Source organism: Eretmochelys imbricata, chromosome 4 (assembly GCF_965152235.1).
Source record: "Eretmochelys imbricata isolate rEreImb1 chromosome 4, rEreImb1.hap1, whole genome shotgun sequence".
Lineage (NCBI taxonomy): Eukaryota > Metazoa > Chordata > Testudines > Cheloniidae > Eretmochelys > Eretmochelys imbricata.
The window spans coordinates 114,346,000-114,362,980 of record NC_135575.1 but is presented as its reverse complement, the minus strand read 5'-3'; the positions used below and the strand labels follow the sequence as shown (position 1 = coordinate 114,362,980).

Here is a 16,981-nt window from a genome sequence, read left to right as displayed (position 1 = left end):
TAAATTTCATCCTATTACTATTACTCCAGTTTACAAGGTCATCCAAATCTTCCTGTATGATATCCCGGTCTCTCTCTAAATTGGCAATACCTCCCAGCTTTGTATCATCCACAAACTTTATTAGCACAGTCTCACTTTTTGTGCCGAGGTCAGTAATAAAAAGATTAAATAAGATTGATCCCAAAACTGATCCCTGAGGAACTCCACTGGTAACCTCCCTCCAGCCTGACAGTTCACTGTTCAGTAGGACCCGCTGTAGTCTCGCTTTTAACCAATTCCTTATCCACCTTTCAATTTTCATATTGATCCCCATCTTATCCAATTTAACTAATAATTCCCCATGTAGCACGGTATCAAACGCCTTACTGAAATCTAGGTAAATTAGATCCACTGCGTTCCCTTTGTCTAAAAAAATCTCAAAGAAGGAGATCAGGTTAGTTTGGCACGATCTACCTTTTGTAAAACCATGTTGTATTTTGTCCCATTTATCATTGACCTCAATGTCCTTAACTACTTTCTCCTTCAAAATTTTTTCCAAGACCTTGCATACTACAGTTGTCAAACTAACAGGCCTGTAGTTACCCGGATCACTTTTTTTCTTTCTCTTAAAAATAGGAACTATGTTAGCAATTGTCCAGTCATATGGTACAACCCCTGAGTTTACAGATTCATTAAAAATTCTTGCTAATGGGCTTGCAATTTCATGTGCCAATTCCTTTAATATTCTTGGATGAAGATTATCTGGGCCCCCCGATTTATTCCCATTAAGCTGTTCAAGTTTCGCTTCTACCTCAGATATGGTAATATCTACCTCCATATCCTCATTCCCATTTGTCATGCTACCATTATCCCTAAGATCCTCTTTAGCCTTATTAAAGACTGAGGCAAAGTATTTGTTTAGATATTGGGCCATGCCTAGATTATCCTTAACCTCCACTCCATCCTCAGTGTTTAGCGGTCCCACTTCTTCTTTCTTTGTTTTCTTCTTATTTATATGGCTATAGAACCTTTTACTATTGGTTTTAATTCCCTTTGCAAGGTCCAACTCTACTTGACTTTTAGCCTTTCTCACTTTATCCCTACATGTTCTGACTTCAATAAGGTAGCTTTCCTTGCTGATCCCTCCCGTCTTCCACTCCCTGTATGCTTTCTGCTTTTTCTTAATCACCTCTCTGAGATGCTTGCTCCTCCAGCTTGGTCTACAACTCCTGCCTGTGAATTTTTCCCCCTTTCTTGGGATGCAGGCTTCCAATAGCTTCTGCGGCCTTGATTTAAAGTAATCCCAGGCCTCCTCTGCCTTTAGATCCATAAGTTCTTCAGTCCCATCCACTTCCCTAACTAATTTCCTTAATTTTTGAAAGTCAGCCCTTTTGAAATCAAAAACCCTAGTTGCAGATTTATTTTTGTTAATCCTTCCGTTCAGTTTGAACTGAATTAGCTCATGATCACTTGAACCAAGATTGTCCCCTACAAACATTTCTTCTATGAGGTCCTCACTACTCACCAAAACCAAATCTAAAATGGCATCCCCTCTAGGCGGTTCAGCAACTACTTGATGAAGGAATCCATCAGCTATCTAGGAAAATCTGAGCCCTATTTTTATTACTAGCACTTGTCCTCCAGTCTATATCTGGGAAGTTAAAGTCTCCCATGATCACGCAGTTTCCATTAGTATTTACTTCATCAAAAACATTAAAGAAGGCTCTATCCATATCCAAATTAGATCCTGGCCGTCTGTGGCACACCCCAACACTATCACAGGGGAGGCTCTAGTAGTTTTCTTCCCCAATGTGATTTTTGCCCAGATGGACTCTGTCTTATTCATTCCATGGCTTCTTATTTCTTTACATTCTACCTCATCATTGATATACAATGCTACTCCACCACCTTTACCTTTATTTCTGTCTTTTCTAAACAGCACATACCCTTCAATACACATAGTCCAGTCATGACTACTATTCCACCATGTTTCTGTTATCCCTATAATATCTGGTTTCACTTCCTGCACCATAGCTCTAGTTCCTCCATTTTGTTACCTAGGCTCCTCGCATTGGTGTACAAACATCTTAATTTTTGCTGTTTGGCCTCGCTCACATTCTGTACCCAATTAGGCACACCTATGAATACAGGCTTGGAATAACAAGTAGCTATAGTGTCATTGTGGACATGGCTACATAGGGTATGGCACACGTGCATCTCTGCAGTGTGGACTGGCAGCAGGCTTGACTGACATGTGGACAAATGCATATGAGCCAAGACATGGGTAAACTCTCAATGTAGACATATCCATAGTCAATGGTATATTAGCTTTCCTGTGGGGCTGGGCATAACACACATTAGCATTAATTTAGTCCACAGCCTATTTCTTTTTCTGGGCCCAAATACCACTGAGAGGAAGCATCAAAGTACAATTTTCAAATGAGGTGTTTGGATTCAGGCTTTGTATTTTCCAATTAAAAAACCCAGGGTGCTTTTTCCTTTTGTGAATCAAATAAATATGAAGAAAAGAAGAGGGACATCTGAACTCCAACTGGGCTTACCAGGTTAGAAAGCTTCCAGACTCTAAGGGGAAACTAATGGTTCAAAACATTGGTAATATTAAGTTCACACTGACTAGGAACAGGTTGAGCAGTAAATCTGCAGGGTCACAGAGAATAATGGATGAAGAGGAAATTGGATGGAAAAAGGATTTCCTATTTCAAATATTTTATTTTGTAGAAACGGAGTTGGGAGCAGGGATGAATGTGCTTTCTTAGGAATACATTATGCACCCCACTATTTCTAATATCTTAGACAGACGTCCAGAAACAAAGGCTACATCCCACTAAACTTCTTTTTCTTATCTTTCAAGCCACGAAAACGGGTTTCAAGATTCACCAATGCATGCCCTCTCTCCCCATCGTTTTGCTACGTTCAGCCTTTTTGCAGTCTTTCATTGCTTCAGAATATCTGGCCAGACCCTCAGGTGGTTTAAATTGGCATAGCTCTACTGATGTCAAAAGAACTACGCCAATTTACATCAGCTGAATATCTGGCTCATTTTATTTGGCATTAATAGACAATAATAATAGCAACAGCTTGTATGACTTTGTATTTTATACCATCCTACTGCAAAACAAAGCCTCTTGAAAGCACAGTCTGTTGTAGACCTAATACCATAATTCATACACTTCCATCCAACAAGACTTTGTGTTAAGGGACCTAAAGATGCATCAAATCCCTTTTCCACAGCTCCAACAGCAAGTAGCAGTATGTTTACTATGTGCTGCTGAATTATTTTCAAATTTCAAGAGTATTGTGGAGTAAAGAGGGTAATTTTAAATTGTGGGATACCAAGTAATTTTAAGTTTAGAGAAACAAGAAGTGGTAGGCTGGCACTTACTGATTATTGTTCCTCTTATTGTCAACTCAGGGGTGTGACTCCCACTATTTTAGTCACAGGGGTTCTTTTAGGGGACACCGTAATTGAGACCAGAATCACAATTAATAGCAATGGCTATTTTATCATTAAAGAAAGGCAAAGAAAACATTAAACAAAACAACACAAATAATAAACTGGTTATTTCCATTACAATCGCACCTGTGTGCCTCTCTGTGCAGAGTTTTGGGAGAGATGCCATCGAGAGTGAACTCGACTCTTAGGTGTTCTTCATCTGGTAAATTTAATCCCAAAGTATATTGTTTCATTTCCCAAAATTATTGTGAATTCATTCATACTTGAACTGCCTATAGCTGAGCAAACAAATTTGTTTATAAGCAGGTAGATCCTGTTTATTTTATAATAACCAGCTAGTTTATACATGAGAAAGTAAGCAATCTTAACTGAATACTATGAAATCAAAGGGAGTTACTTAGAAGAAGCCATTTAAAGAGTCACCTTAAATTAGGCTATTTAACCAATATAAAGAATCTAAAATCCAATTAAGTCCCATTATTTCTTGGTTTATTAATGTTTAGCCCTCTCCAAGAATACATGGTCTAACCATTTGGTGATTAACAAGAGAAACTGTTCATATTTTAAGTTACAATTGCATTTCAATATTCCAATAAAATCATTACAAGAGTTTTTAAATCTAATCCCTTGACAGTGTATTAGTTAACTTTTTCTCACCAGTCCACGTTCAACTCTTGGGGAGGTTGTCCTTGGCTTGTTCTCTTCTTGAGTCTTCTGTTTTTCTTGTAAGCTTTAGTGGGCTAGAACCCACTTCATCGGATGCATCTGATGAAGTGGGTTCTAGCCCACAAAAGCTTATGCCCAAATAAATCTGTTAGTCTTTAAGGTGCCACCCGACTCCTTGTTGTTTTTGTGGATACAGACTAACACATCTACCCCCGATACTTGTTTTTCTTGTGTGTCTCTGGTAGCTTGCTTGTAGAGATTGACAGGATAAGTTGTGGAGTGCTTGCTGTTTAAGCAGAGTAGCAGAGCAGGTGTGTGTGTGAGGGGTGTTCACTTCAGAGTTTTTTTATACTCTTCTCCTTCCTAATTCCATGGAACTGTAGGAAAACACACCTTTTCCAGGTTTGTTTAGATTCAAAGTCGGTTGCTGTCACTCTTTCACTGGCTCTATGCCTTTGGGATTGGCTTAGGTGACACCTATAGCTCCTGAATACTCGTCTAATTGCCTTTGTTATTCTTGTGGCAGGACAGCATCAGACAACTTTTAAACTGAGTTTTAACTCTCTCTTTTTATTCAGTTCACTTTCTGAGATATTCCTTCCATTTTATTAGAATTTGTCAGGAAATGAAATTTTGTTTTTAAAGAGTCCAAACACTCCTATTATTTATAGGAGCCAAGTGTTTGGCTCTCAAAACAGTTTTTTTAAATTAAATAATTCGCAGAAAGTCTTTTGCTTAAATAGTTATTTAACGAGTTATTAGTTCTTTATAACAATTTTTGGAGAGATGATTCTTTGTGTCTTCCTCAGATGGGTGAGGGAGTTGTTTGCCCACTGCCAGGAATTAATTAATTAATCAATTCCCCATTAATTTAAATATTCTACTCTTAAATGTCTTCTTACATTACTAATTAGTTCAGCAAGGTCTCTAGATCCTATGTCAGTACATAAAGCATTTTACCATTGTCATAACCATACAGCTAAGGGTAGCCTAGAATTCCTCCTTACCTGTAAGGGGTTAAGAAGTTGAAATAACTTGGTTGGCACCTGACCAAAAGGACCAATGGGGAAAGAAGATACTTTCAAATCTGGGGTGGGGGGGAAGGGAGGGAAGGCTTTGTTTGTGCTCTTTGTGTGTGTGTTCTCTTGGGAAGCAGAGAAGCACAAGGTCAGAAAACTCCTTCTCCTATAAACCATCCTAAAGTGAGTCTCAATATTGCAAAAAGAGTAAGTAAATAAGGCAGGGCGCATTAGATTACCTTTTGTTTTCAACTTGTGAATTTTCCTTGTGCTAAAATGGAGGTTTATCCCTGTTTTTTTGTAACTTTAAAGTTTTGCCTAGAGGGGAATCCTCTGTGTTTTGAATCTGATTACCCTGTAAAGTTACCTTCCATCCTGATTTTACAGAGGTGCTTCTTTTACTTTTTTTTCTTTATAATAAAGTTTTGTTCTTTAAGAATCTGGTTTACCTATTTGGTTGGTATGTTATTCTCAAGCCTTCCCAGGAATGGGGTGTAGGGCTTGGGGGGATATTTTGGGGGAATAGGAATTCCAAGTGGTCCTTTCCCTGATTCTTGTCTAAATTACTTGGTGGTGGCAGCGTACCATCCAAGGACAAAGGATTTGTGCCTTGGGGAAGTTTTTAACCTAAGCTGGTAGAAATAAGCTTAGAGGGCTTTCATGTGGGTCCCCACATCTGTACTCTAGAGTTCAGAGGGGGGAGGGAACCCTGACAACCATTTATAAAGCTATGATATTAGGAGCTTTGAATTTAGCTAACATATTTGCAAACATGTATTTCACAAAGTTGTTTGGCATTTCATTTAAGAAATAAACAAAAGGTTTAAAACATTTCCAAGTACACATATATTTCCTATAAGCTTTTCTGAATGACGATTTTAGGGTAATTAAAAAATTCATTTCAACAGAGATATTTATAGACTTTGTTGTGTGGATTTACTTAGAAGTTTCTCTTCGGAGGGTGAAAAAGCCCACTTTACCCCTAGATTTATTGCTCTGATAATTCAACCCTACATTTCTTTTCAAAAGCAGGTCTCTTCCTAAAATGTGAATGTTTTACATTGTTTGTCTTGAGATAAGGCTGACATTTGTATCAAACCGATATTTATATAAGATGGGGGTGTCTAGATGAGACACTTAGGGGTAATGAACATTGTTTTCTGACTAAGGAGGGGAAACTTCCTGACATTTGGCTTGTCTCCATGGTGATAGAAACCTCATGGAATTTCTTTGATTAGCTTGAATATTTTGTGTCATAACTAGCTAATCATACTATGTAGTGTTATATTTTCAAATATCCTGGCTGTAACATACTTGTAGCTATATATCTTAATATTCCATAAAGACACAGACAACTTTGTAATGGCCTAACCAATGACCTAACAAATAGTTTCATAAATATCATTTTTTCACCAATATTAAGGTCTTTTTCTCACAGTATGCTTGCACTTGTCCCTCTAAGAACAGCTGACTTTGCTTCCCAACCTTCTCCCCTGCCCCTTCTCCCACAAAAAAAAAGAAAAGAGAAAATGACTGATAAAACATCCAGTGTGGTATAGAAAGAATATGAATTATAAAACTTTTAAAATATTTCAGTTTTCCTCAGAAGTCTTATCCTTTTCTAACCATAACTAGGATCTCTTTGTTGGGAAAATGGGTTTATTGCTTTCAATCCATATTCTGCTCTCTCTACACATGTGGAAATCCCTATTTGCCAAGGTTTGGGGGGCACTAGAAATGTCTTGTATGGATAAATTAAACAGCTAGACACCAGTGAAAGATTTGTATCTTTCTAAGTGACTTATATGGTCCCCATCACCTTATCATAACCCCTCACAATCTTTAATGTACTTATCCTCACAACACTCCTGTGAAGGAGGAAAGTACTGTTATCCCCATTTTACAGATGGTGAACTGAGACACAAAGAGATTAATCAATTTGCCCAAGATCATACAGGAAGTCTGTGGTGGAGTAGGAAATTGAACTTGGGTCTCCTAAGTGCTAGCTAGCGCCCTAATTCCTGGACCTTCCTTCTTTCTGGTGCCTGTAAGAAGAGTGAAATACCAGGGCTGAGCTCTGCTCTTGCAATCAAAGAGAAGCATTTGGCTTACTGTACTAGCTATCTGATTACAAAGAAAATTTGATGTTCTTCTTGCTATCCCTATTGTAAGGGGCTGCATTCATTGGGAAGACTTAAAACTGCCTTCTGATGCATTCATATTAGAATTGCCACTTTTGAGAATGTGTTCAGTGAGCTGAGGTGAAAGTGGGCCAATACGGGCCGGTACGGTATACCGGTAAGAAGTGGCTGCCGGTATGGGCCCGTACACAGCCGATATTAAAGCACTGCAGCGGCAACGCTTTGACGTCACTAACCCTTTTGCACCGCCCCCCACGTCAGTGGCCCTGCTGATAGGGTCCTTAAACCACTTGCATGGCAGCGCTTTAATGTCATTGCCCCTTTTGCCCCCCACAAGGTCTGCCAGAGCGGGTGGAGGGGAGGGGCAGCTGCCCTGGGGCCTGGTGATTTAAAAGGGCCCAGGGCTCCCAGCCGCTGCTACCGCAGCAGTGGCCAGAGCCCCAGGCCCTTTAAATTGCTACTGGAGGTCTGGGCGGCGTGGGCCAGGCAGCGCTGAAGGGCTAGCTAGGGGAGGCTGACCCCCCCCAGCTCTGCCCCTTCTGGCCGAGGCCCCGCCCCTTCCGGGGGCCAGTTAAGACTTTTAAGTTACTTTCAGCCCTGTCAGTGAGACAAATTTGGACACCATGATGTTGCAATGTTTCACTCACAATATGATGATATTGCATCAAAATGGCACCATGTTAGACAAAACATCACAACATAGTGACACAGTGTCACCATGTGATGTTCGCAAAAAGAAAAGGAGTACTTGTGGCACCTTAGAGACTAACCAATTTATTTGAGCATGAGCTTTCGTGAGCTACAGCTCACTTCATCGGATGCACCATGTGATGTTGTTTTGCTGGCTCCAAAGTTATTTCAGGCTCATTTAAGGTCACAGGTTCACCCCATCAATACTCAGGGCAATTCCTAAATGGGGAAACCAAGATGGGTTACCACGTTGCCATTATTATTATGTGTACTCTGGTAGTACCTCAGGTACCTCGAACGAGGATCAGGGGACCGCACTGTGCTAAGTGCTGTCCATGCATATAACATGAAAAGATGGTCCCTGCCCTTCCATGCTATGTATCTTGTAATATCAGCTCCTGCACTTTAGTACATATGGAGAAAGCTCCTAAAGCTTTAAGGAGATGACCAAATATGCCTAAGCTTTAGAATTTTATTTTAGTCCATTTCCCATATGCTTCCTTCTGAGAGTGAGAAGAGGCAAGAATTTGATTTATTTAGTTTACCTAGAAAATCTCAGTGGTATATCAATATTGTGTTTTCAGGAGCATCCAGAGTGAGATTTAATTATAACGCTTCCCTCCACTCTGCACAACACTCTCACTACTTCAACCCAACCACAAATGTGCCTTATGCAGCTATTTTTAGGTCTGAAATTGTGTCTAGGTTAGAACTGGATTAGTGATAGCACACTGCTTAACCTTCGAGGCAGAAGCTCAAGACTGAGCTATTTCAGTGTTTCCAGCTGGGAATCATGTCTTTAGCAAAACACAATACTGTTCATACAGTACACAGTGGTCTCCTGGCTGTGAATACTCAGTGCATATGAAAGGGTAGTATTATCAGTTGATTGGACCTCAATCCTTGGGCAATTGTGCCAAGAAATGATGGTTCTAGACAAGCAATTTACAGAGCGACATCAAGAATCCACATGTCCTTTCATAGGAAATCCTTTTCTCTATGCCAGAACTTGCAGATGAATGGATGACTTTACAACCTAGTGAATGGAACTTCTTCACATATCATACAGTCAATCTGTGGAACTCATTCCCAGGGGAATTTGTGAAGGCCAAAACTATCATTGGATTCAAAAAAGAATTATTGAAGTTTATGGAGTTCAATGGCTATTAGCCAAGATGGTCAGGGATGCAACCCCAGGTTTTGGGTTCCCTAGCCTCTGACTGCCAGAAGCTGGGAGTGGATGACAGGGGATGGATCACTCAGTGATTGCCCTGTTCTGTTCATTCCCTTTGAAGCACCAAGCATTGGCTACTGTCAGAAGACAGGATATTGGGCTAGATGGACCATTGGTCTGACCCAGTATGGCCTTTCTTATAAGTCTCTTGAGATTACAATGATTTCATAACCACACCACAGGACTGGAGGTCAGGAGACCTAGGCTACATTCCCTGTATTGCCAGTAAGACTTCCTCTGTGACCTTGAAAAAGTCACTTAATGGCTCTCTGCCTCAGTTTCCCCATCAGTAAAATGTGGACAATAATATTTATTTTCAGGTACGTTTTAAATAATTATTGTTTATAAAGTTCTTTGAGATCTTTGCATGGAAGGTACTCTATGAATGCACAGAATTATTATGACAACTGATGATTTCCAAAAGCAATCAACGCTTATTATCATTATAATATTCAAGCATTGTTTGAGAGTGACATTATTTCATGGTAAGGAAGAACCTCTCAACTTTGAATGTACTAAGAATACGTGTATTTTTGCAGGATGACAGAAAGGCACAAAGAGTATTGTGACTTCTGGCTTCCCAAATGACGCACCGTATTGCATCAGGCACCCTGGAAGCCACAAAAAGACCATCTGAAATACGTCAAAATGTATGTATCATCCACAGGCAGTCTTTTTACAGGGGCGCCAAGAGGCAAACAGAGAGAAACTGAAGCAAAAAGGAGTTAGATGGAGTTCAGATTACAGTTATATTCTCAGTTGACAACACTAGGAAATTAGTAGAAGGCCCACAAGACAACTGTTTGATGTTGGAATGTGCAGTTCCCCTTCATTCAGGGCAATGGAACCCTATGTTTTCTGTGTCTTTGTACACTGAATTATAGTAAGTCAAGAAGACAGAGTTTATTATGACCACCTTGAGTCTGTAAGTACCAGCTGAAACAGAATGTTTTGGTTGGCAGCAAGTGGTGTCATGAGTGCTCCCACTGGCCCACCCCCCTGTGCTGGAAGTGAAACGGTTTAGAAGTGGTGAAACGGAGGATACAGTGTGATGGGAAACCTAAACTGCAACATAAAATCAACAGGTCCTACCTGTGCCTCACTCATTCCGTAGCGTGGGCTATCTGATTCCTGTTGCCTCTCATGATTTTTTCTGGAGTGAGAGTGAAGAAATTCTTTGTATCTGGGAATGTCCTGATTTTGCCTGATAAAATCTTCAAGCCTTAAAACCTAGGTTGGCAGGCGAGAACAACAACAACGACAGATGAAAACTTCCCCGTTCCCCAAAACCCATCTTCTTATCTTTAATGTAATCCCAGAGAAGCAAGTTACAGGTCAGTTAATTTGTTATTCTGGGCAGGACATCAAATGTAATGAGATGGAAAAGCAAATATGGTGTTGAGCATCATCAGTGCATGTCACCATTGCACTGAATTCACTTATAATATGATGAGAACAAGGAATTTCCTGGCCTCTGACAGCTTGTTTCCTGTGAGATAAAATGTTAAAAATGCTCACAGGCAAAAATCTCTGAGTAGCATATGAAAAGGAAATATTATGTATGGAAAGTTTTAAAACAGGTAACATTTCCCTAAGAGATCTGGCTGATGCAAGGGAGAAAGCTAGGAGAAGATAAAAATGCCTTCCAGATTCATGTAGATCAAAATTCACAATTGTCAGCATCCTTATAGATGTACTGTTTCTCTGGGTAAAGAAGTGCTTTCATGAGGGTTCTGTTTTTATTTTGACAGGCAAATTATTTATCGAACCTTCAGTCATTATACTCCATAGGATAAACATTTTGACAGATATACTTATTTGGCAAATGCATATTATTTAGCCCATAGATTATACACAAGTGCTACAAAGGCATCATCTGGATTTTAACATGTCTCAGACTTATTTTTCAGCTGGATTCTGTATTAGAATAGACACTTCTATGCTAAAAATGGATTAGGGATACACTGTGACTTTGCACAGCCCTTAGCAAGGCCTGGTGTGTAAGCTGCAGCACTCTCAGAGACACTATGACTCAGAGACATACCTCTGGGTCCCAATTCCTCCCCTGCATCCTTTTCTTTCCTGGGAGAGGGGTGGGACTAATTGCTGCCCTATACCAGCAGTAAATTACTATCTATCCCATGCAAGCTCAGCTACTCTGGCTAGTGAGCATGGAGGATAGAGCCAAAGTTCCATCCATTCCTTTCCCCTCTCCGTCATGTGCTCCATGGAACGAGTAAGCAGGTTACTTCTAGGCACCTGGATCCAAGATCTGGGGGAGCCCATATAGGGGAGCTAATAAGGTTCTTATTCCCCTCTTGCATGAGCACATAGTCCAAGTCACAATCTTGCCCTCATTAAGTCAAATTTCTCATTAGAGAGCTATGGAACAAAAAACAAAAATCAACAACAAAAAAAGAGTAAGCCTATATGAAGCTCAGTGAAAATTAATATCATTTTGTTAAAATCTTTGTTGACATTTAAAAATAATAATTCCTGATATTTCTACTTATAGTCTTTGCAAATTTCCTTGAAGGATATCGCACACAGCAAGGATTATGAATCTCATTAAAAATCTTTCGAATGAGAAGAAAAATTAAGAGTCCTTTTAATATCACAGTGGATTTATGCCCAGCATACCTCAAGTGAAGAGTCCTGAAGTTTTCTACTTAGGGCTTCTTTCTCCTTCTCTAGCTGCTTTATTTCATTCTCAGCATTCTTTCTTAATTCCTCTAACTGTATCTGAACCTCCTAAAAGTAAATTAAAAAAATTACAAACATGCAGGAGCATGCCCAGAGTATACATCATAGAAGGAAGGAAAGGAAGTGTCTCAGTAGGGTGGAAGAGGTATGGACAATATGTTTCAGGAACATGAACAGAGGCAGATCACAGGAGTCCATACAGTTCTATGAAAGCTAATAATAATACTTAAGCACTTGAATGGCACTTTTCATCCAAGGATTGTCACAGCTTTTTGCAAAGAAAGTTAAGTATCCTTGTCCCCATTTTAGATCTAGGGTTTTAATTAGGGTTTTCTGTTGCCCCCCTCACTGTAGTATCTAAGTGCTGTTGGATGATGAAACAGAGACAGAGAAGGGAAGTGATTTGGCTGAGGTCACAGAGTGAATCAGTAGGAGAGCTTAAAATAATGGTCTTGACTGGAAGTCAGACCAGAGCTAGACCACATTGTCCCTTAGCAAAGGATTGCAAAAGCATTGGCAGAGAATGCATATTAATAGATAATGGAGTTCGGTCACTAATTTCTGCATTTTAGAAAATATAATTATTAATCAATATTATGAAATCATATCTCATTACTTTGCAAGCAACTTTTATGTGGAAAAATCATTGAGTGCAAGTCTCCTACAAACAACCCATTAGAAACTGTTATCCTTGACCCTGATGATGCTTCCAGCATAACTGAATTGTGGTGAGGATTTCCATGTGAGGGCGCGAGGGAATTTCAGCTGAAGAAATCAGATACACTTTCTCACGACTTAGTTTCAGGATTCACACTCTGTCGTGTCTCTTCAGATTCAGCAAGGCTGCCTCCATGCATTCTGCATAGCCATAACAGTTTATTCAATAATAGATACTGCTCTCCTGTAGTGTCTCTCCTTACATTAATTACAGAGTCATCTAAGTGTTTTGTTCTGTTTCTGTGATCAGCATAGGCTTACACTGGCTGTGGTCTCAATCTTCCACCAAAAAGCAGCTTGGAGTATTAAAACTGCAGTGGGTAGATGACACTTGTCTGATATTGCTTCTATGTTCAAGAAGGGTTAAAGTTGTATTAATGTAAAAACCATCCATCACATTTTTAAACATGTATTTACTATATCATCAAAGTCTGATGACTGATAATCTCAGTAGAGTTTCTAGTGGAAAGGTATGCACATCTCAGAAATCACCATTACAACTGCAACCTTAATGACAACCCCAGTGGAGAAATCAAAAATTAAATGAAGATTGAACTGCCATCTCTCACCCTTAGAAACTGTCCCTCCAGTTCAAGGTTGATGCCCATTGGCAGGAGAGTGACTGGAAGCTTGCAGTGATGCTGCCCATGATGTATCTGCTCAATGGATGGAGGATTTCAGTGTCTAGGGTCGTCAATCCAATGCTTTTATAGTTAATTAAATCTCCTTTCAGGGCATGCACAACTTTGTACACATCATTGTCAAAGCAGAAGGTGGGGATTTACCCAGTTTAACTCATCTAACTCCCTGTGCTCTGAGCTGAACATGTACCCCTGAGTGTCTGAATACCTGCACATTTAGAGTGCTCATTTGCTATAGAAAGACTGAATTTGCAACTCCTAAATATTTCCTTGGGCAATCTGTTATTTGAAGCTCATTTGCATACTTGCTCTTCTCATCTGTGTCAACTTGCTGACTGAAAACATTTCTCCAGCAGCTCTTGAGAGACCACTTCAGGAGGTTGGGGGGAAGGGAGGGGGAAGGTGAAGATGCCAATTCTATGAACTTCAGCCCCAATGGAAGTCTATAATGTTTAAAGCAGAATGACTTAAAAGCATTCAACATAACAGAATGTGAATGTAAACTCCTGAAGAGACAAGTAATATAATTAAAAGGAAGGTACAAGGTTAGCAACCACAAGTAAAGACCGTGGAGTAATGGGGATTCCTCATAGCTAACAAACAAATGGAAATCTAGCACCAATTCACAGTGTGGAGGTGCTGTGAACTGGCAGACAGAGATTAACAGAGAACTGAGAAGAGAGTTGGAATAGATAAAATTAGTTTTAAAAGAAAAGGAGAAGAACAAATGGTCTTGTGGTTAAAGCACTGAGGATCAGAAATCTACACAAGCTTTCTGTGTGAGCTTTGGCATGTAACCTCTCTATGTCTGTTTTCCTAGCTGGAAAATGGGAATATTATCATCTCTCCCTACCTCATGAAGCTGTTGAGGGACTTAACTCATTAGATCCTGGGACAGAAGTAACAGTAGCAGTGAAAAATATTATTTGACAAAAACAAGTTTTGTTTTACTGTTTATGGAAGATGCCTACAAGCAGTATCTATATCTGTGCATTTATCATTGACAAAAAAAGTAACTCACATTTGAACCTGGAAGTTTAAATTGTGCACACAGAAAACGTCCTGTGGCTTTTCCCAGCGCCATTTGGCATACACATGAGATTGCTCATAGATACGTGCTATTCAAAAATAAGGGGTCGGATTTTCAGAAGGAGGCTTCCCTTTGTGTGAGCACAACTTTGCCTGTTCAAACACCTGGACACGCCCTGTTCAAATACTTGCACTTTCATGGTCAGGGGATGGAATTTTCCACACACAGTTCCCTTTTTGACAAATGAGATTTTGTGCATTTAAACTCTATTGCTGCATGCACATGTATTAGTGCTTCAAAAAAAATTTGAACAGCACCTAGCACAATGGGGTCCAGCTCTTGACTGGAGCCTTTGAATGCTATTGTAATATAGATATATATTATTATTAATGAGAGTATGTATGCAGATGTTTTGCACATGCAAATGTGCACACACATTAAAGGGGGCCAGGCTGTGGCCCCTTAAAAAAACAGCGTAGAAAAACTATGATTTTTTTAAAAATAAAAAAATTGAAGGGTTTTTTAATTTAAATTGTATTTTTTTTATTTAAATTAAATGCAGTTTTATTTAAAATTAAATTTGAAACTGACAACTTTTGTTGAGGCCTAAACTTATTATAACACATGAAATAATTTAAATAACTACAATAAATATTAAAGAGTACATGTTTGTTGCCAAGTTTTAAACAAAATCAAACCACTGAATGGGTGGAAGTCACTGGCTAAGCACTGGAAGCCAAGTTTGCTGAAGTGCTAAACCAGCTTTTGACATCAAGAGCCTCTTCTGTAGGTTCAGAAACAATATTTTCTTCATTAGTTTATTCAGCTAGATCAGTTCAATGACAAGTTCATTCAAAGTTAAGAAACCAACTGGGAATTGAAACAGCAGGAAAGCTTGTTTTCTTTCACCAATCTATGAATAAAAATTAGATGTGAGAGAATGTGATCTCCTAGTTCATGAAGGACACGGTGATCAAAAATAATCAGTTCAATTCACTAACTACAGATAATACATCCTTTGTTTAATAAAATCAGTTAGTTTTAAATGCAAAACATGTGTTGATAAACTTTTTTTCTAATGTATCCAGCATTTAAGGTTGTTTTATTTAATTTTTAAAAAGCTGCTTTTTGCATTGTTAACTTGAAATTCCATCCAAATAGAGCTTGACACAAATCACAAGGGAAAAAAAGCACCATCTAGTAAAAAGTTAAGCTAAATAATTACTTAAACAGATGTGTATTAGATATAGGGTATCCTACCGGTTAGCAAAAAGAAACACCAAATTTAGTGTAAAGGCTATACTTAGTTGCAAATCAATCTTTCTTTAGGAAAATAATTAAAAGGTACACATGCAAAATTTGATTAAAATCGATTCTTTAAATCAAAGTTTCCTGCTTGCTGATTTAAATCTCATTTAAATCAAAGCGATTTAAGTCAATCCATCCTGTTTAAAAATTAGGGTTACTCACAATACAAATGAAAACTCAAACTGCTTTGCACTGTTACATCGAAGAACGTGCGTTCAATCCCCAGACTTTTGCTCCCCAGGCTCGCAGGGGCTAAGAGTACTACAAAACAAGGTACTCAGCAGCTAACAAGCAGGGCAGAGTGCCTTACGTGGCTTAGCAGCAACCTCCCTTATGCTCTTTACAAGGATGTGTGCTCAGTGATTCTTAACCAGAAGTGGAACTCCAAGGAGAAAAGTGTAAAAGCAGAGAAAATAGGGTAGGGAAGCCCTTGCAGCTCCAACAAGGATGTGAATGATAATCAGACCAGTTGGTCTGATTGCTGTGTTGTGTGCTCTAATAGTTTTGCTTATATATCTTATAGACAGAAATAAGCAAGTCCCATTAGGAGACAGAGGGCCAAATTCTTTTCTGATTTAGGCTCTGATTCAACATGCCATTTAAGTATATGCTTAATTTTAAGTCCCATTGGGATTTAAGCACCTGCTTCAAGTTAAACAGGTGCTTAAGTGCTCTGCTAAATTAGGATGGACTTAACACATGTATTTAGGTGCTTTGCTGTATCGAGGCCTTTGCAATGTGCAAATTCACTGAACTGAAGGGAGTGCAACCCACGGACACAAGGGCAGAATTTATCGCAGAGGGTTATTTCTCAAAAAACTACATCTCTCTGATGAATCTCTTTAGCGACTGGGTGCCAATGCTATGCCAACAGTTTAAATTAAAGTGCAGTATAGACTCCTACAGTATTTCCATGACTACTGTTGTTACCAAGGCAACCTATTTGGATCTGAGGGAAGACAAGAATTACTCCTACTGATTGGAATTAAGTATGGAGATTAGTATCAGTTTATTTAGTCTCTTCTGTGCCTGGGTGGCCACTGGTTCCTGCAGTCAGCAGCAACATCTGACCTGAAGAACTGCACTCTGGAGCCAATGATGAGTGGTGCTAAATCCTCTCAATTCTATTATCTTACAGGAGGTTATCAACATCTTGCAGGATTGGGCTCTATGTTTGGAAAATGTGTAAATATTGAGTAGGTCAATGTTATTCGAGTTTTGAATAGCAAGGATCCATATGAATTTAAATTTGAGATTGGAATATACAACCCCTGGTCATTATCCCTTGGGATGGACATTAATTTAATCACATTGCTGTCACAGGCAAGGCATTCAAGCATAGGCACTGCCAAGAACACAGGAGTCACATCAAGGATAA

The 16,981-nt window shown here is 39.2% G+C and overlaps 1 protein-coding gene across 1 annotated transcript in view; it reads right to left on the bottom strand.

Moving 5' to 3' along the window:
• The window catches only part of FAM184B (family with sequence similarity 184 member B), an 89,666-nt gene that overhangs the window by 29,686 nt on the left and 42,999 nt on the right, over positions 1–16,981 (bottom strand). Inside the window, exons 6-7 of the mRNA XM_077815815.1 lie at positions 11,845–11,955; positions 10,297–10,434 (exon numbers count right to left, since the gene is read on the bottom strand). Of these exons, the coding sequence (XP_077671941.1) occupies positions 10,297–10,434; positions 11,845–11,955 (249 nt within the window). The remainder of the gene's footprint in view (positions 1–10,296; positions 10,435–11,844; positions 11,956–16,981) is intronic.